The 21,287-nt window shown below is 46.6% G+C and overlaps 1 protein-coding gene and 1 non-coding gene across 5 annotated transcripts in view; both read right to left on the bottom strand.

Annotated features, from left to right (window-relative positions):
* NUP85 (nucleoporin 85) overlaps nucleotides 1-21,287 on the bottom strand; it is a 94,571-nt gene that overhangs the window by 50,372 nt on the left and 22,912 nt on the right. For all 4 annotated transcript variants that reach the window (XM_078618582.1, XM_078618583.1, XM_078618585.1 and 1 more), the window contains 6 exons: nucleotides 15,482-15,525; nucleotides 10,892-10,961; nucleotides 8,236-8,357; nucleotides 7,178-7,315; nucleotides 6,440-6,556; nucleotides 1,992-2,120 (listed from right to left, as the gene is read on the bottom strand). In XM_078618582.1, coding sequence (XP_078474708.1) covers nucleotides 1,992-2,120; nucleotides 6,440-6,556; nucleotides 7,178-7,315; nucleotides 8,236-8,357; nucleotides 10,892-10,961; nucleotides 15,482-15,525 — 620 coding nt within the window. The remainder of the gene's footprint in view (nucleotides 1-1,991; nucleotides 2,121-6,439; nucleotides 6,557-7,177; nucleotides 7,316-8,235; nucleotides 8,358-10,891; nucleotides 10,962-15,481; nucleotides 15,526-21,287) is intronic.
* Nucleotides 14,499-14,629, bottom strand: LOC144736035 (small nucleolar RNA SNORA35). Its single transcript, XR_013588719.1, has one exon. It is a non-coding gene; the product is annotated as a small nucleolar RNA SNORA35 (small nucleolar RNA).

Raw genomic sequence — 21,287 nt, 5'->3', positions numbered from 1 at the left:
ATGCAGGAGATCTTTTGGTGAGTACCCTAAAAAGGGTAGTTATTTCTGTTATATTAAATTAATTAGTTTCCCCAATGTAACTGCTGCTGCAGATACAACTTAGTTTGTCGACGCCGGGATATTGCATGTCGGAAATCTTGTCCTTCACAGATGGGATCAGATCACAAATTTTATGTACTGTGTTAAATCGGACCTGGATCTTGTGTTTGTTCATGATTTTGGAAATCTTTTTGGTTGGGGAAACTAACTCTATGGACAGTTTTCGATTGATTAAATCGGATTCTCCCCGTAAACAAAATTTCACTACGCCACAAGTCGTGAGATCATCAAATAAGAGGCCACCCGGGAGGGCTGCGTCATCTATCCGTCTTTCATTGACATGCTAATTTGTCTGCTCCAACAGCTGCTCCAGCAGACCCACCTCTCTCTCTGTCCCCCCCTCTCTCTCTATTTAAGGCCTCGACACAGAGGCATTGTGTCTCTGTGTGTCTATGTTGTGTCTCTCTCTGTGTGTCTCTGTGTTGTCTATCTCTGCTTATGTGTCTGTCTGTGTGTCTCCGTGTCTGTGTTTTGTTTCTCTCTCAAATTTAGTTCTACCTGATGACGGTTGCTTGTGTTACAATCAAAACGTCGTATTCTAATATTAAATTTATTTTCTTTCTATGTGACTTTACCGACTGAACCAAAGAATATGAATTCCTGCAGTCACGAAAGTTTTAAGTCAAAATGTATTATGTTCTTTATTATTATTTTTGTATTGTGAGGTTAGCAGAGTTGGAATTACTGCTCGAAACAATACCTACTTTTTGTATTTAATTAATAGGAAAAGCCGTTCCGACTTAAAAAAAATCATTTAACTGTGTGTATTTTTGAAGAACACACCCCTTTCATATATCAAAGGAAACCTGTATTAGTAATGTGACAAAACCTCCCTCAATTCCACACAGGATTCGCTCGTTATTCCAAACCTGCTATGCGCTAATCGCATCTGCAACTCTGCGCGACTTCTCCATCGAGAGAGAAAGAGAGTTAAAGTAATGAGATGAAGTTTTAAGAGATAAAGTGATGAGAGATAAAGTGATGAGAAGATCAAATGATGAGATAGAGAGAGATAACTTCTCGAAGCTTTAGAAGCATCTGCAGACGTCGCGCATACGGCAATATCATTATCCATGAAATTTACTCTTCACGAGCATCTCCAGAACGTATCCCTTTGCGAATAATGAGGGAATACCCAGCAACATAGCAAAGATCGCCTCCGACTGTGAACAATTGGCAGGACTCCCTCCAAAACAAAGAGTCATCACTCAGAGAGACTCTCCTGGTTAAAAACCAAAGGCAATAATAGTCATATAATCATCATTGTCGTGAAATCATCTCTGAGTTGGACCGCCATTGGGCGAAAGGCTCGGAGCGCTGCGTGGGATGGTCAATGTGTGTGTGCGCACTTGTGTATAAATTATAAACTATACTACACACTACAATACCCACTACATCTATAATGCGCACTACAATATACGCACTCACTTTTGCCTTAAATCTGTGTGTATATCTCAGTTTGTGTCTCTGTGTCTGTGTGTTTATGTCTATGTGTGTGTATGTATCTCTGTGTGTCTGTGACTTTGTGCATCTCTGTACGTCTTTGTATCTGTGTCTATGTGTGTCTGTATTTGTGAGGGGTACTGTAGCAGTTAATGTGCCGTGCTACGAACCCGGTGACCTGAGTTCAATTCCCACTCACGGCCACCGGTGATAGCGATTATATAAACCGGTCCTGGGCCTCCCCTAGGTCGACTCAACCTCAAATGAGTACCCGGTGCAGTGTGTAGTAAACATTGCCACTGGGGAGAGAAAAGCGGCCGGGCTTGGTGCTGGCCACCCACCACCGCTAACAGCAATTGGCCCCTACAATCTGTTAAGGATACACGGTGGGGGGGGAGGGGGGAATCTTTGTCTTTGTAGGATGAACGGAGGTGCTGCAGCAAGCGCACCTGTACGTAGTGCTGCAGCTCAGAAGGCTTGGCCGTGGGGTGGCTGTAGAGCAGGCGAGCCACCATGTAGCCATACCACCGCACGAGGCCCCTGCTCTCCATCAGCGCCTCCTCCTCCCCGGCCAGGATCTGCACAACCGCACGAGGGAATCGTTCCGCCGGCACCTCGTCAGGCAACAGCCAGAACTGTGGAAAAATCCTCCTTTTTCGGTCTTAAATAGAGGGGGATAAATGTGATGTCGTCACACTTGTGACCCTATTACTCCATTGTAATTTATATGAATACATGAATGACCCCCCACCTCTGGTCTTCACACCTGATTGGCCAAAACCGGAGGAGGATTTCTTCAAAATTCTGGCTCTCGCCTGATGCTAGTTGTTGTAATTACCGGTGAAACATCATGGTATTTGAATTGTAAATGTGGGTTGACTCTCTTAACATACAAATTAGTGCTGTAATAGTACCTAATTCGCATTTATTGTTTACATGGCAAACCTTACTTATTGGCTGTGTTGGGTGGTGGAGGTTTTAGCAACACATTTATATTTCAGTGATCTAACCCAAAGAAAACCTCTTATGGATCATGTTGGTAGCGAAAGCCTCCTACTACTATGTGTTAAACTGAGGGGACATCACTATCAGTTTAAGTCATCAGTTTAACATCATCAACAAAATCGTCTACTACCACTTGTAAGTCACTCGCTACTAAGTTGCGTTTGTGTGCTGAGCGCGCTTGCTCGTGTGGCGGAGGGACTACTTTAAGCGGTGCAGAGGTACAATGCTCCTTTATTTGTTGTTGTCATTCGCCCATATTACCGCACGTATAACTCCACCGCTCGCCTCTCTCCATCTTGACTCGCTCTTGAGCCACATCGCCCCCCATGTAAACATGAGCAAATATACCCCATACAAATATTTATGTATCTGTAATGTAGTAACTCGGCGGGAGACGACTTCACGGGTAACACACTCTTTATTTTATCAAACTCGTTTACAGGTGACTAACACCTACTTTGTATCTCGGGTGACAAACACCCACTTAGCTATCTCGGGTGACAAACACCCACTTAGCTACTTGGCGACTAACGCCCACTGAGCTACTCGGATGACCAACATCCACTTAGTATCTCGGGTGACAAACACCCACTTAGCTACTCGGCGACTAACGCCCACTGAGCTACTCGGATGACCAACATCCACTTGGCTACTCGGCGACTAACGCCACTGAGCTACTCGGGACACTCCCTGCCCGGGGTATCCGTCTCGACTGTGGGTCCCCAGCCCGACCCACGGGGCGTCGGACCCCGGGTCCCACAGCCTCGCCTCCGAGCCACACAGGGCCCCGGTCCCCACAAGGACGGCGGGACTAGGGGTCTCGGGGCACTAGGTCTTCAGCTCCGTCTTCGGGTCTTCAACTGGGTAACTCTCCCCGAGTGCTCTCGCGCGTCCCCCTTTATACCCCACCTGCGGACGTCGCTGCGAGCACCCACTTATTCGACCAATCGCCGGGCGCTGGCTACGATCCTCTTTTCCCACATCTCATCGTGCCTCACCACCCACGCCGCGCCGCCCCGTCATCTGTCACTCCCGGCGCGCGCGTCCACACCACGCCCACAACGCGTGCCCAACCCCGCACCCCGCGCCGCCCCGTGATCCATCACTGTCACAGTCGGCGCACGTCAATACCACCACTACATATCTATTAAAACTATAAGTACCTATGACATATGATATTTTATTGTTTTATGTAATATATATTTTTTATATATGTTGTACTTACTTTGCTCTATGATTTAGTATTATTCTTCCTCATTGAATTATAAAATTTGTGAGTTATTAAGACTTTACATATGGACAATTGGAGTGCTGGAATGTATCTCCTGTATCTTAGTAAATTCTTAAGGGACATAGCTGATCAGTTAACATTACATCAGTTGAAGTCGTGTTCGAAACTTATCATTCCCAGAATATTCAAACTTAGTTTTGCTGGCCAGCTGGCTTGGCAGGACGTCACGTCTAGAAGGACGGACTGACTGTCACGTCCAAAGGACGTGTGAGCTGCTACTGCATAGTTTTTATGTGTATGTACGTATGTTTAACTTCTTTCACACCGTACATAGCCAAACGTCTAATCGGAGGTGAGGGGGAAGGACAACAAACTAAGCACAAAAATAAGTTAGAAAAAAATAAGTTTTCAATATTGATGATTTAAAAGTGCATAGCTCTAGCGGCTTTCGAATAGCAGAAAGAAGAGCGATCCAGACGGCCACTGAAGCGCATCTGAAAGAGGGCAATGCGGTGACCGTCTTTGTTCGATGGCAAGCCAAAAGCCACTGTTGCGAGGATGAACGGAGTTTGCGTGATGATCGTTTATGCTCCTTGACGAGATCAGCGAGGTATTGTGCGACAGGCGTGGGAGGAAAGCCAATTTTATTGTATGCTCATTTACTTGAAAGGTGCGATTGGTAGTAAGATTTTCTTCAAGTTAGTTAGAAACTAGTATATGTGCACAGTTTCCTTAGATGTCAAAGGCGCAGGATGCAAATTCAGATTCCAAAGAACACAGGATGAGATGTTACTATCCTTTGTGCAAGCACTTCCAAGAGTTCATGAACAGTGAGCCTGGTGAAATTTGGGGAGCGCATCGTCAGTAGTGACCCTTTGGTTCCTAGGGTGTTTCGGCCTTTCATACTATACACCCTCCCCAAAGGCAGCCAGCGACAGGGTGATCAATCCTACGCTTGCGTCCCATTCCCAATCAGTCATAGGAGTTGCCTTGTTGTTGATAGCCAACATCCCATGGGACTATGCATGGCAGGGGCGTCCTCCTCCCTGAGTCAAGCATTGTTGACTGCATACCTCCTGGCCCTCTCACTTTGGGGCCCAGCTGGGGTTTTCCTCTTCATCCAGAGCCACTGACTGCTGCCTTTTGCCGCCTCCGATACAGCTCTGATTGCCGAACGCTGGCTCTGGCCCTTAATTCCCAGGTCTCTAAGCAGTCTGGTTGTAGATGTTGCCACAAAACCTCTGCAGCCCACCTCCACTGGTCGGACTTCTGTGTTCCAGCCATGATGCCGTGCTTCGGCAGCTAGATCGGCATAGCGCAGATGTTTTCGCTCATAAGCCTCATCTACTGAGTCCTCCCAGGGTACTGTGAGCTCAATGATGAAGACCTTCTTGAGCGAACGGGACCAGAGCACCATGTCAGGTCTTAGGGTGGTGGTTGCGATCTCCGGAGGAAACACAAGTTGCCGGCCAATGTCAGCTAGCATTTTCCAGTCGCGGGCCAAGCGCAGCTGGTCTCGCTCTAATGGTGTAGAGCCGTTCTTCGGTGGTTTAGCCCCTTCGCGGACAAAGGACACCATCTCCATAGAGGCCTATGGTGGTAAGGCATCGTGGAACTCCGAGCCACTTCTTTAAGTAGCTCGTGGCTCCTCTTTCCATCTTCTCCACTGTTGAGATTGGAACCTCATACACTGCTAGGGGCCACAACACCTGGGGTAGGAGACCAAACTGCAGACACCAGGCCTTTAACTTTCCAGGTAGCTGGGTGTTGTCGATGGACTGTAGGCTACTACTGATGTCTTTGCGCAGCTGTTGCACCTGGTCTTTGTCCTTCAGGCTTGCATCATACCACCTTCCAAGGCTTTTTATCGGCTGCTCAGACACTGTTGGGATTTGGTCATCTCCGATGAAGAATTTCAGGTCACAGAGTACTCCCTTCACAATCGAGATGCTGCGTGACTTGGATGGTTTAATCTTCATACGGGCCCAGCTGATGTTCTCCTCGAGTTTTCTGAGCAGTCTCCTGGTGCATGGGACAGTGGTGGTCAATGTTGTAATGTCGTCCATGTAGGCTCTGAGTGGAGGGAGGCGAAAACCAGAGTCGACTCGCTGTCCACCAGCAACCCATTTTGAGGATCTGATGATAACCTCCATTGCCATTATGAATGCCAATTTCCCAATCTCTGCGGTCCTATATTGGGACGTCTGGACAAATCCCATTCAATCACCTACTTATTAAACTATTTAAAACTAAACTTTCTTTTTTTTTACCTGGTATATAGCTCTTTTTCAGAAACAGCCTGGTCACAAATGATAGCGCAAAGAGTCGCTTATCATGTGGAAACTTATAGCAGCCAAATACTCGAAACGTATGTTTCTAAATGTGGAGAAAAAAAACAGATGACCTGGCGAAAAATCCACACGACCACGGGGAAAACACGCAAACTCCAGAATATACATGCATCAGGGTCGGGATCGTACCGACGACCTCCTGTATACCAGCCGAGGTAGTTAACATTTCGCCACAGCGGCGAGGCGGGCATCGCTCAATTCCTGTTCCAATGGAAATTAATCCAGCTGCTGTATCGCCATCCCACCCAGGGGCGACGCATTGAGACGGTGACCTCGGGTGAAAACCAGCGGAGAGAATTTCCCCTCTCACCTTGCACAGGAGCTCCAGGTGCTGGTGAGAAGCAAAGGCTCCCTCCCGAAGCACACTCTGGCATTCCTCCTGCCAGTGTCTCCACCTCAAGTCGAACTCGGCCAGGGACTGCGAGGCCTGGTCACGCACCACCACACATTCCAACGCACCACCACCACACATTCCTACACACCGCCACCAACACCGCCGCTAACACATTCTATAGAAAAATTTTGGGTTAGATCGCGTAAATATCAAGGTGTCGTTAAACCCACCACCACCCAACACCGCCAATAAGTAAGGTTTGTCATGTAAACAAAACATGCCAATTCATTACGAGTTCAGCACACCGGTGTTGAAGAGTAAACCCAAAACGTATGTTGAGGCTATAAGGGGGCTCTTTGTCTTTGTCTTGTAAACTAAACATTTTTTATTTATTTTACCAGGATAAGGCCCACTGAGCTATATCGCTCTTTTTCAGAGGCAACCTGGCCACAAATGATAGCTCAACGAAGTGGCTTATCATCATGTGGTAATTTTTAACAGCCAAATATTCTTAAACGCATGTTGATTATATTAATGCGGAGGGAAAAACCGGAGGACTCAGAGAAAAATCCACACGACCAGAGGGAGAGAGAGACACGCAAACTCCAAATATATAGCGGGCATCAAGGTCAGGATCGAACCCACGACCTCTTGTATACCAGGCAAGGGAGATAAAATCATGCACACAGTGTGTACGAGTGTGTGTGTACGCACCGTATAGAAGGGCATCCGTTTGAGCAACGTGTCCATGTGCTTAATCAGACTCCGAGAGCCGGGGGGCACAGAGGAGGCTGTGTGGGATAGCAGTTGTCGCGCCTCTCCTATGCGGCCCTGAAGCACAAAGCCCAGCACCTGCACCCGGCATCAACAACAGGGTTAGACAAAGGTCCCCCACGTAGCCTTAAACAGACTATTGGGGCAAGTGCTGTTAACGAGAATCTATAAAGGTACACAGCATCCGCTGTCGCATGACTCTCTAGTTCAGCAGATATTCTTCCCAAGACCCATTGCGCATCCATGTCACGTGGATGCGCCGATGCCGGAAGAGTGTAATAGTGATTAAAAGCCCATGGGCTGCAAATAAGTCAAGCAGGCTCCTACCAGTGTTGTTGAGCTTCCAGGAGTGTGCTCACCATGTGCTAGTATTGAGCATGCTTCCAGGAGTGTACTCACCGTGTCCTAGTCCTGAGCGTGCTGCCAGGGGCTTTTTCACCGTGTGTCAGTACCGAGCGTGCTGCCAAGGGCGTGTTCACCGTGTCCTAGTAGTGAGCGTGCTGCCAAGGGCGTGCTCACCGTGTCCTCGTAGTGAGCATGCTGCCAGGAGTGTACTCACCATGTCCCAGAACTGAGCGCGCTGCCAGCAGTGTACTCACCATGTCCTAGTAGTGAGCGTGCTGCCAAGGGCGTGCTCACCGTGTCCTCGTAGTGAGCATGCTGCCAGGAGTGTACTCACCATGTCCCAGTACTGAGCGTGCTGCCAGCAGTGTACTCACCATGTCCGAGTACTGAGCATGCTGCCAGGGGTGTGTTCACCGTGTGCCAGTACTGAGCGTGCTGCCAGGGGCGTGCTCACCATGTCCCAGTACTGAGTGTGCTGCCAAGGGCGTGTTCACCGTGTCCCAGTACTGAGCATACTGCCAGGCAGTGCTCACCATGTCCCAGTACTGAGCGTGCTGCCAGGGGCGTGCTCACCATGTCCTAGTACTGAGTGTGCTTCCAAGGGCGTGTTCACCGTGTCCCAGTACTGAGCGTGCTGCCAGGGGCGTGCTCACCGTGTCCCAGTACTGAGGGTGCTGTCCTGGGCTGCTGCTGCTCAGCACGAGCTGCGCCTGTGTCTCCACGTGGCTTCCGTGCAGATGCACCCAGTCCAGCAGCAGGGGCACCAGGAGGCCAGCTACAATGCAGCACACCACAGACGCTCGTGAAACTCCAGGCCTTAACCCTCCTGCAGACATCAAAGTCCGCTGTCTCCCGGTTCGCCAGGGTACAATGACAGTACAGCAAGTGGAATCATTCCCATTTGTTCTCAAATGTTCATTTTCATCCATCTGTACGCTTGCTTGGGGTTTCTCCAGGTACTCTGGTTTTCCTCCCACATATTTAAACACCTGTTAATAGAGTTGGCCAAACATCCAAATGTAGGACAGAGCTTGGGCAATAAAGGAAACTAAACTATTTTATTTTAGCAGGTAAAGCCCAGAGCAGTTGTCCTCGCCACTTGGCTGTGGTTTCCTGCACCTCCACGCATAAAACTGCACGCAGCATTACAAATCCCGCAGCGGCGTTTTGAGACGCGATTTACAATGAATTATCAGAACATTTATTTACACTGATGTAATTCGATAAGCTATGAAGCTCTTTTTGTTCACAGATGTCCTGTAAGGGGTGAGTCAAATGTTATCACAACAAATAATATGTAATGGTTCGAAAGAGGCGCACACACTGAACTTTGGAGGCAACACTATTTATTGTTAATGTAGTGGGTTCGAATTAGGTGCACACACACACAACTTGGAGGCAACACTATTTATTAACGGTAAGTAATATAACACTGTACATGAGGTGGTGACCACCTTCCTCAACTCACTAACACTCTGGAACGTGACACAGACTGGACCAGGCAGGCAACGGCCTGCCTGGCCCAGGACGACGACTCGGGACTTGACGACCGATGATGTCTTCTCTTTGGAGCACAGTACAACAGCCTCGCTCTGCGTTCACACCACGCTTATATCTGCTTTGGCGTGGCTGGCTCCGCCCCGGCGTGGCTGGCTCTCTTCAGGCCACGCCTCCCTTCCCAGGACACGCCTCACTTCCCCCACCTCTGGGAAGGTCCGGATCCCTTCACCACGTGACCCCCCAGGCACCCCCTTGGGGCCCCCAGCCTTCGTACGGGCCGACACAGTAGTGACCGTTCTATGTCACTAAATTAACACAACTGGTAAGTCTAACATAGGGTGGTGACCACCGACCTATCCTCGCTAACACACAGTCACTTGCTAACAGTGACACTCTGATACGGATAGCGTGGCCAATCCAGGAGGGCTACTGGTTGGCCATGCTGACTTGAGGCTTGACTCTTATTCTTCACGAGGCGTCTTCATGAGGCATCTTCATCCCGGACCCAAGCAGCCTTGAACCCGGTGCGAAAGCCACTTATATGCGCCTCGGCGTGTCCGGGCTACACCCCAGCCACCCCCACCTTCGAGAACTCTCGAGAAGGTTTTTCTCCTGTCCACGTGGCCCCCAAGGTGCCCCCGGCCCCCATCTTGATCCGGTCACGTGTCCAGCCGGATTCATCCAGAGTGCTACGGCTTCACACAATCCCTGTGGTACTGACCCACGGCCTCCAGGCACCCCGAACTGGCCGTGACGTCATTCCCGCATCCAGACGTGATGACGTCATGTGTGTGTGTGTGGACCCGCGTGGTAGTGACACTCCCCCGCGTAGTGACATCACGCGTGTGTGCGTGTAGGCCCATACGGTAGTAACGCTACAAGTCACCACAAATACAAAAACATGATAATAGTGCAAAGAACAAGAAAGATAAACAAATCGCCCAAACACATACAAATAAAACTAAACCATCCCCATCCTACTTATCAGAAGGGACCTGATGGGATTACACCAGAGACAGCCTTCTTCATGGCCTTATCCCACCAGTGTTAGACCAGAGATTTCCAAAAGGAAAACAACAGTAAAAAGACAACACAAGTACCAGAACACTTATAGCTCGGGTCGAGCAGTCATATCTACGGGACATTTTTGTCAGGCCACAACAAAACAATGCATATATTATCACAGAATGTTTCTTTGCATGTTTTGCCACAAGTATGTGTGCTTAATGCAGACTTGAGCCTTGCAAAAGTTACCTATTTGGTGTTTGAACATCTTAACACCTCCTGATTTATTGCCAGAAAGGATAAAACCTATTCTTATGTTTTTCATCATTTCCAACACATCTGACACATTTTCCTGCCTGTTCACATACAGAGCACAATAATCACAACTACTGCGATATATCTGTAACTTCATTTTAGCGATAAATCGTTTTCAAGAATAGTTAGTTCACGCCAACTTTTGTTAAACGACATTTACATTGTTAATCTTGATTATGTTTGGCAACTGTTTCAATTACTTCTGTTCCGCAGTAAAGTTTACTCTGATTTCTACTTGGTTGTCTTGCTCTGATTTCTGTTTGGCTGTTTTTTTGCTCCAATTTCGAAATGCTTAATTGTTGAACTTTGCTTTGTCAATGTTATTGGAATTGTGGTGACCCAGGTCACACTTGCAAATAAAGCTATCCTGGCCTTTATAGTTCTCGCCTGGTTACACAAATCAACGTGGGGACTTCAACATTTGGATTATCAGGGACCCCAGTGTTAATAACTTTTCCATAGAGACGTGAGGGGTAAACGGTCACCCACCTTGAGCTGCTTCGACATAAAGAACCTCGCACAGATTCCAGATCAGCTCCAAGTCCAGCAGTGCCTGCACCTAGGAGAAGGAGAGACACAGGGGCATCGTCCTGATGGTTACCCCTGACATCAAACATCTTAATGTGTGAGTGTGGATATGTGCGACAGCTACGAACCCGAGTTCGATTCCCGCTCATGGCCAACACCAGTGACGACCATCTGAACCGGTCCTGGGACTCCGCTAGGTCGATTCTGCCTCAAATTAGTACCTGGCGCGAAGTGTAAACATCACCACTCAGGAGACAAACGTGGCCGTGCTTGTTGCTGGCAACACACCCTTCCGTGTGCCGTGCCAGCCTTCAAAGGATTGTGGGTTTACTCTCCAGCTCACCGGTGTGCTGAACTCGTAATAAATTGTCACGTTTTCTTCACGTGACAAACCTTACTAATTGGCCATGTCGGGTGGTGGCAGGCTTGACGGCACATTTATATTTACGCGATCTAACTCCAAGATCTCTATTATGGTGTTACACTTATCTATTACAACTAGCCGCTTGGTCTTTTGGGCCAATGGGCCCATACTGAGCAGCTCTGTAAAAAATATATATATATACAATAATACCTCGATATATGAAGTAGAGGCGTTCCTGGAGCTAATTTTGTGTATTTAAACTTTGTGTATTGATTCACTTTTTACATTAGCATTATGACGATTCGTTCCCAGACTTCATAAGTTACCATTTGACACTATACACACTTCATAGCTTGATATTATATTTACACTGCACAGTATTAAAAAATATAAACTGACATAAATAAAAAACATAGTGTAGAAGCATAATTTTAGTCATATCATGATAGGCTATCCCTCACAATCGAGGATTGTCTTCCCTAGAAAAGTTGGATTATCTGTGGGTACGAAGATGGCTAAAGAGACCGATCTGGGATTGACAGATTCCGCTGCAGCTCGAGCACATGTGGCCAGAAAGAGTGGGTGGAGCTGGATTAGTAAATCGGGCTGCAGTGTTGCTGATTCCGCCGTTCACGCTTTCCTCTTTCTGAGTCCGCCGTTGTGTTTCAAAATATTTGGATCCTTGAAACAGACTCTGTCTCCATCTGAGGTGATCCTGGGCAAGAGTCTCCCATGAGTTGGTGTCAATGGTGCACTTTTTTATGTTGGCCTTAAGGACATCCTTGAAGCACTTTCTCAGCCCTCCTCTTGAATGCACACCCTAAGCTGGGGAGTAGAAGACTTGCTTCGGGAGTATGGAGTTGGGCATACGGACATGGCCGGCCCAGCGAAGCTGATGTCGAATGATCATGGCCTCAATGCTCGAGGTGTTTGTTTGCGAGAGGATGCTGATATTAGTGTGTCGGTCTTCCCACCTGATTTTAAGGATCTTCCGCAGGCGGCGTTGATGGTACTGTATGTTATCCATGTCTAAGGTCCGTAAAGTAAGGTAGATATTATGTTTGCTTGATAAATAATGATCTTAGTTTTGGACCTGATGTCACGTTCCTCAAACACCCTTTTCCTCAGCCGACCATAAGCTGAACTTGCACATTTCAGGCGATTTTGGATTTATTTATCGACATCAGAATTCTGTGAAACAAGGCTTCGGAGGTATGGCAAATGCTCAATATTTTACAGAGTCTCACCGTGGATGTATAGTCAGAGCTGGAGACTGCTCATTGAGAACTGGTTGATGGAGGACCTTAGTCGTTGCAATATTAAGCGTCAGTCCCATTTTCTCATTCGCCTGAGTAAAAGTTTTGACGATTGCCTGAAGATCCGCTTGAATGGACACACACTACAGCATCGCACAGTATAATGGAACTCTACAACTGCTGTTGGGATGGTCTTAGTTTTACATCGAAGTCGTTTGATGTTGAACAGCTTACCTTCCATTCGGTAGTTTAGCTCCACCCCTGCTCGAAGCTTGCCAATAGTTATCTGTAGCATCATGGCAAGGAATACTGAGAAGAGTGTTAGGGCGATGACAGCCTTGTTTGATTCCAGTCTTAACTTCAAAGTGGTCTGAGATGGATCCATTACTAAAAATCACTGCTTGCATACCACCATGCAGCAGGTGAAAAATTGTGACACATTTGGTTGACATCCATACCTTGGAAGGCTACTCCACATTGCTTCTCGGTAAACAGAATCTAAGGCTTTTCCATAGGTCAAAGAAGGCCATGTAGAGTGGTTTGTGTTGTTACTGACATTTTTTCGGCAGTGAAGATCATGTCAGTTTGCCTCTGGATGGCCTGAACCCACATTGGGATTCTGGGAAGAGTTCATTAGCAAGTGGCAAAACATGGTTCTGCAGAGTTCTTGCAATGATCTTTCCTGCAGTGGACAGCAAGGTGATGCCACTGTAATTTCCACAATCGGATTTATCTAATGTATTAAAGATTTTCACAATCATGGCATCCCTGAGGTCGTTAGGGATCTCCTATTATTTCCAAATCTTAAAGATGAGCACTTGGAACCATGATGTCAGCTCCTCTCCCCTTTTTTTTTTATTTCAGCAGGGATTCCATCAGTTCCAGTTGTAATTGTTCTTCATCTGCTTGATGGCTTTCATAACTTCATCAAGGGAGGGGTAAATTCCAAGTTCGTTTCTGATTGCGTGGTGTGGCAAAAAGTGCGAAAGCTTAGATCGTGGATATTGCCATGATGTTTTGTAGTTGTATTTCTGGCAATACAGGGTGTTGGTGATGATAAATCCATGTTCTGTGCATGTCGTCAAGATGAGAATGCCATTGGAATTGACTTTTCCCACTCCTTCCTTGCCGATGGTTCCATTCCAGAAGCTTAAGTCCCTCCCGACTCTGGCATCAAAATCAGAGAAGAATAAGTTTGTCTCCCGCAGGAATGGTAGAAAGGACCTGATCAAGGTTGGCATACTTTGTTTCACCATAAGTCAAGAGTTGTGGCATATGCGCTGATGACAGTGGCATATTGGCTCCCTACCAGTTCGAGACGAAGAGTCACGAGGTGCTCTCTGATTCCGATAGGTAACTCGTCATAGCTGATTGATTAGTTTGTTCTTGATGGCAAAACCAACTCCGTGCAGCCGCCATTGATCTTCCTGGCTGCCTTTTGAGAAGAGGGAGAAGCCATCTCCTTATTCCTTGAGCTGCCCCTCCCCTGCTCACCGAGTCTCACTAAGGACAGCCACATCAATGTTGTGTCGTCAGAATTCCTTGGTAACGATTACGGTGCGGCGTTCTAGGCGTTCACTTTTAGGGTTGTCCAGGTCCAAAATTGTATTATCCGACTTTTATTTTTGTTTCAACCGCAGTAATGGTGATCCCTCTGGACGTGGTGATCTAGTCGGGAAGGAGTGAGGCTGACTATGGTTAGAGCACCGTTTCTAGCTCTTTCCCCGTGTGGGGTGAGTGGAGTGGATCCTAAAGAAGACTGCTCAGTCGCAATTACAGCTGCCGAAACACACTCCTTTCTCCTCCAAGTGTTTGACGACCTTCTTGTAGCTGCTGCCTTCGTGCCAGTTTGTGACCTCACCCTGGTGGTGCTGTCTCAGGTGAGTGGACATTTCAAGAATGATCCCCCCTCGTTTCTTAACCATATTTCTGCTATGAAGAGAGAGCGCATTGTTCATCACTTTAGAAAGAGCCAGGGTACTAATAAGTCTAGCCCTTCTTCAGAGGACGAGTTTGATCTGGCACTGTAATGGAGCCAAAAGTGCAACCATAATGCACCATGGGCAACGATCAGTGCTATTCTTATATATAGTACTGGAGATCGATTTATTATACATTTAAGGGTTTGAAGTTTTCGTGACTGCAGGAATCCATACTCTTTGGTTCTTTCGGTAAAGTCACGTAGGTAGAAAAAATAATAGATCACGACGGTTCGATTGCAACACAAGCAATAGTCATCAGGTGGGACAACCACAGCAAGAAAAAACTGCTGAAGTAGGCGAGAGATCTTCCGTGGCACGAGGTTATATAGGCCTCGGCGGTAGGGGGGGGGAGAGAGGGGGCGGGGCAGAAAGTGGACCACCGTGGCAGCACTAGAGAGATCGGCTGCAGGGGGGGAGAGAGAAGGGGGGGGGAGAGAGAAGGGGGGGGAGGCGGGGCAGAAAGTGGACCCCGTGGCAGCACCCGGGGGTAACTTCTCTCTCCCCCCCCTAGCAAGCCGATCTCTCCAGTGCTGACGCAGGATCCACTTTCTGCCCCGCCCCCTCTCTCCCCCCACCTCCTCTCCCCCCCCCTACTGCCGAGGCCTATATAACCTCATGCCACCGCAGATCTCTCGCCTACTTCAGCAGTTTTTCCTTGCTGTGGTTGTCCCACCCGATGACGATTGCTTGTGTTGCGATCGAAACGTCGTGATCTATTATTTTTTCTACCTACGTGACTTTACCGAAAGAACCAAATAGTACATTTAAGGGAATTTATTTACATTATTTTTAGCTTTCTGTTTAAAATAATTATTTAAAAAAATCAAAAGTTTGTTATCCCGAAACTTCATGTATTGACTATACACACATCGAGGCATTACTGTACATGAGACAACCACAGACAACAATTAATTTGTGATATTTCTAAAAAGGGTGTATCTCAGTTTACCTGTTCTTTGCAATAGTCCAACTTAATATGGTCCTCAGTTGACACTGCCACCACCACACAGCACAGAAACACACACGCGAACACAAGTTGAACACGGATGAATCAGACTCCGATGATTTCACACGGATTCAAGGGTTTTACTATGATGAAATTAACCGAGCCAAAGCGGCGTGAAATAATCCCGTTCATTTAACACAGCAGCTTCTCAGCAGGCAATGTACCGATTCACAATGGACTTTGAGGGAGGCCACGTAATGATCCGGCCCAATCACGAGTGACACCCTTTAAGTTAATTTGTTGATTGTACAAGCAGTTTAACACGCAGATCATTAATGCTGCAGTCAGCTCACCGGGTGAGTTGAAGAATCAATGTGATGACGATTGACTGAGTTTCAAGCGCAACACCCCATCTAATTGATACATTTTACCCATGAGAATTGGGTGGAAATGCCACATTCCTGTCGGCGGGGACTTTCTCCATACGATAACCGACGTCCACTTACCCACAATGTGGTACTTATCTATTTGACACATAGGCTTTCGCAATTAACATTATTCATAAGAGGTTTTTTTGGGTTAGATCAATTAGCTACTACTTCAGCCCACTGGTGTGTTGGAGAGTAAATCCACATTTACAATTTAAGTACGACGTTTCGCTGGTAATAACATCCAGCACCATCAGGCGATTTTGCCAGAATTGATTGGCACGTTTTGTTTACGTGACACACATTACTAATTGGCTGCGTCGGGTGGTGGCGGGTTAACGACACATTTATACTTCCACGATCTAACCCAAAAAACCTTTATTTATTAAATGGTACTTATCTATGTAACCTTTTAACCAGTATCCAAAATGAAAAAAATAACAATAGGTTTTACCCTTACTGCCAATGTTAAGATATAAAAAAACAAATAAGATACCTTTTTCAAAGCATCAAGGCTGCATTAGCCACACATACTTGTGGCAAAACATGAAGAAACAAACATGCTGTGGTAATATACACATTGTCTTTGAAAATAATTGGCCTTGTCTCACCAGTGTTAGACCAGAGACTGCCAAAAGATGAACTCCTTGAACGACTAGCCCTCGCCCTGCTAAAACCACACATCACCTCCTCCGCAAAATACTGCTGCTTCCAGTCAGGTTACCATCAAAACTATTCCACAGAAACAGCACTCACTAGAGTGCATGATGACATTTTAACGATCATTGATTCCAAAGAACACAGGATGAGATGTTACTATCCTTTGTGCAAGCACTTCCAAGAGTTCATGAACAGTGAGCCTGGTGAAATTTGGGGAGCGCATCGTCAGTAGTGACCCTTTGGTTCCTAGGGTGTTTCGGCCTTTCATACTATACACCCTCCCCAAAGGCGGCCAGCGACAGGGTGATCAATCCTACGCTTGCGTCCCATTCCCAATTAGTCATAGGAGTTGCCTTGTTGTTGGTAGCCAACATCCCATGGGACTATGCATGGCAGGGGCGTCCTCCTCCCTGAGTCAAGCATTGTTGACTGCATACCTCCTGGCCCTCTCACTTTGGGGCCCAGCTGGGGTCTTTCCTCTTCATCCAGAGCCACTGACGCCTCAACTGTTGCACTTGTAAGTCTGGACATTTCGTCAGCCTTCGACACCATCAACCACTCGCTCCTTACTTCCCTCCTGAAATCCGACTTCGGTATATGTGGCTCAGCACTCAAGTGGATAGTTTCGTACCTTTCTGACCGGCAATCTTCAGTCAGGGTGGGCATGTCCACATCGCCTGAAACAATAGCATTATGCGGGGTTCCCTAGGGCTCTGTACTAGGTCCCCTGCTCTTCACAGCCTACACTTCCCCGATCGGCCGGCTCATCGCAAGCTTCGGTGTTAAGCATCACTCATACGCGGATGACACTATTCTATTCACCGCCATCGATTCCAGCAATGCATCTGGATTCGAGAGGCTCTCGGAATGTACCACCGCCGTGCAACAATGGTTCACTGCACACAACCTAGCCCAGGGGTGGGCAAACTTTTTGACTCGCGGGCCACAATGGGTTCTAAAATTTGACAGAGGGGCCGGGCCAGGAACAGATGGATGGAGTGTTTGTGTGGACTAATATAAATGACATGTAAAAATCATTACATAAAAGGATTTGGCCTTTAACAGGTAGCAAAGCATTTATTTGTAAGGCAATTTAACAAATTGCACGAACATGAACAATACAAAAACATGTCGTAACATGATGAAACATCATGAAAACATCTGAGGCCTGCGCCAAACCAATTACATCACTTGAACTTCTTTATTATCTACATTAACAGGTTAGAGCAGCCACGCAGGCTGTGTGTCGGAGAGTTGGCTCCAACCTCGTTGCAGCAACACATAATCACTTTCAGTTTCAGTGGGAACAGTGTTGTTGATCTCCCATTTTTGCCAGTGCATCCAAGTATGGAGTTATTTTGGTTGTGGCAATTCTCAGGATAGATCTGAGGTACTGATCCGTTAACTTTGATCTGTGACGGGCTTTGTTGGCGTTCATGACACTGATTGTCTGCTCACACACATAAGTCGAGCCAAACAAAGTCAGTATCTTCTGTGCAGTCCTCCGGAGGTTTGGAAACGTGGCTCTGTTAAGTGAAGCATAAAGGTCATTCACTTTAACTTCTCCTTTAGGACGGAGTCAGACTGAAGATCTATCAGTTCCAACTGCAGCTCCTGTGGTGCTGTTTCAGGGTCTTGTGACAGGGGACAGGACACCAGCTGAAGTGACTGTTCAATGTTTTCGAAATCAGAGAACCTACGGCAGAATTCTTCATGCAGGTCCTCAAGTGATTTGCTGTATTTTTTTGCGTTTCGCGGTGCCTCTTCCTGCATGGCAAGTGTGGGGAAATGAGCGAAAGATTTCTTCGCAATTTGTCCGGAGAACAAAGTGAGCTTGGATTTGAAGGCTTTCACATGTTTGTACATGTCGTGAACGAACTGATCTTTCCCCTGCAGTTTGACATTCAGCTCATTCATGTGTGAAAATATGTCCACAGCAAACGCAAAGTCACTAAGCCAGTTCTTGTCACTTAGCTCAGGGAATTCGTCAGATTTCCCCATCAACTCCAAAAATGTGATGTCCTCTTTCAGCTCCCACACTCGTTGTAACTCTTTCCCCAAACTTAACCAGCAGACACGAGAGTGGTACATGAAGTCCTGATGATCCGCATCAGTTTCCTCCAGGAACGTAATAAACTGACGGTGCTGAAGTCCCCTTGCTCGTATAAAGTTCACAAGTTTTACGACTGGATTCACGACATGAGCTGCAATACAGACTTATACAGGGATTCCTGAAAGATGATACAGTGAAGGAAAATAAGATCCTGGACAGGGTTTTCCTCTTTCACTTTATCCTGGATTCTTTTCAGCAGCCCAACATTTTTTCCAGTTAAATTTGGCGATCCATCCGTTGTGACATTGACAAGTTTACTCCGAGGTAGCGTCATTCTTTCGATGACAGCAGATACCTGGTAATACAAGTCCTCTCCCCGTGTTGTTCCTTTCAGGGACTCCATGGTCAAAAATTCCACACGGAGAGTCACAGTCCTGCGTGATAAACTGACTTTTTCAAATTTGCTTTTGATCTCTGGACACAAGATGTCTGCTGTCTGTACAATGTATTCTTTTAAAACCTTGCCTTTGGAGAAAGTGGTAATGAGTGGTAATGTTGGTGAGAAGAAGTTTTTAAAGAAAATTTAAATCGTAGTAAAGAAGGAAATTATAAAAAAAGTTTGTATAATTAATGATTTTTCAAACTTTAATTGTTTTCTGTGCTTAAAACTCTTTAAAAAAAACTGTGGGGTCTAGAACGGACTCGTGAAATTCGGAGAGAACTTGGAGTTAAGTTTTGTTGAATTACACAAAGCGTAACAGTTATGTATATAACTTGTTATATAAAATTCCTAGTAAGATATTAATTTTGTGATGTAGTCATACCCCTCCCCCTCATTCAAGCCGTAATTTAGAGAGCGAAAGCGCCAAGTACGTAAATCGCTAACATAAGAACCCGTTAATCTCTTCTCGCATCATTCATACGATGATGCGGTGAAGTAAACGTTCATACGATATTACAGTGAATGCTTCCAAAAACAATACTGTACCCAAATATTACTGTTAACTTACTTTCAATAGAAACATGAATTGCTCATACGAATATTCTCTCTCTCTCCCGGTCAAAGTGCGCCATCTATTGGGGAAATGGGGGCATTACAGGAGGAAGGTAAAATTTTATTTAATAATATTTGGACAAGTTCGGCGGGCCGGATTAAAAAGCCCAACGGGCCGTATACGGCCCGCGGGCCGTGCTTTGCCCATGTCTGCGCTAGCCTGTCTCCGCGCTCTCAACTGGCTACCCATCGCCAGTAGGTTCACATACAAGATCGCCTGCCTCTGCCACAATGCCTTCATATCCGCCTGCCCGCCGTACCTTTCTTCATTATTGACAACTTGCAGCGCAGCACACGGCAGATGCCTGCGCAGCGCGACTCACGACCTCCTCTTGATACCAAGATCCATGATGGTCATGTCTATGCGCCGCTTCTCGGTGGCAGCCCCAACAGTCTGGAATGCTATCCTCTGCATAATCGCAGCATCACCTCAATCGCTTCTTGCAAGAGAGACTTAAAAACTCACCTCTATAATCATGCTTTCGAGCGACTCTGAGCTCAGCTCCGCGCCTCTGAGTTGCGGCCATTATGTCCGCAAATTTGCGCGCGTTATAAATTGAACTATTATTATTATCATTATTAAGATAATGCAAGTAGCAGAATACGTATAGCTTGGGTCGAGCAGTTATATCTATGGGACCTTTTTTCCAGTATCCAAATTATACAAAAGAACATGTTTTATCCTTTCTGGCAACAATAAAAACACTTTGGTTCTTTTGGTAAAGTCACGTAGGTAGAAAAATAATAGATCACGACGTTTCGATCGCAACACAAGCAATCGTCATCAGGTAGGACAACCACAGCAAGAAAAAACTGCTGAGGCAGGCGAAAGATCTGCCGTGGCACGAGGTTATATCCGGCCTCGGCAGTAGGGGGGGAGAGAGAAGGAGAGGGAGGCGGGGCAGAAAGTGGACCCCACAGCGGGGTCAAAAACAGGTACTACTACACCACGCAGCGCTCGCCTGTCTCTACCCCACACCCCCACCCCTCCCTCTCCCCCCTTGCTCCTCCCCCTTTCTTACCGATAGAACCTCTTACCATGGCAACTCTCTCTCCCACTTCAGAAAAAATTCTTGCTGTAGTTTTCCCATCTGATGATGATTGCTTGTGTTGCAATCGAAACGTCGTGATTTTATTTATTTAAATTTATACCTACCAGTCCCTCCAGAAAAACGCGATTATGCGATCGCATGATTCCACGCAAAATCGGCCAAAGTCCGCATATTTATGCGGGGGGAGCGTTTTTTCAAATACGCCGCACTTTCGCCGCATAAATTGCAGATTTCCGCGCGCAAAATATGCGGGCTTGCATGATTTCATAATCCCCGCATTTTCGTTGCAAAAAGTCACATATATCTTAGCAGAAAGTTGAAAAATGTTGCGTTTACTTCACACAAGCGCAGCCATTTCCCCTGTTGCCATGGGAACGTTATGAAGTAACGTCACTCATTACGCGACATCATTGAAAAGCTGCAAACCCCGCGATGCCAATGAAACCATGATGAAGTCCGCAAATCTTTCTCATTTGCCAACAAACATAAGTGCAAAAGACCGCGCAAAGCAGTTGTAAGATTGCACTTTTTTGTTAGTAGTATGTAAATTTACATTACTGTA

The sequence above is a fragment of the Lampetra planeri genome, chromosome 58 (genome assembly GCF_965212315.1).
Source record: "Lampetra planeri chromosome 58, kcLamPlan1.2.h2, whole genome shotgun sequence".
In the NCBI taxonomy this organism is placed as follows: Eukaryota; Metazoa; Chordata; class Hyperoartia; order Petromyzontiformes; family Petromyzontidae; genus Lampetra; species Lampetra planeri.
This window is presented reverse-complemented; position numbering and strand designations above follow the sequence as displayed.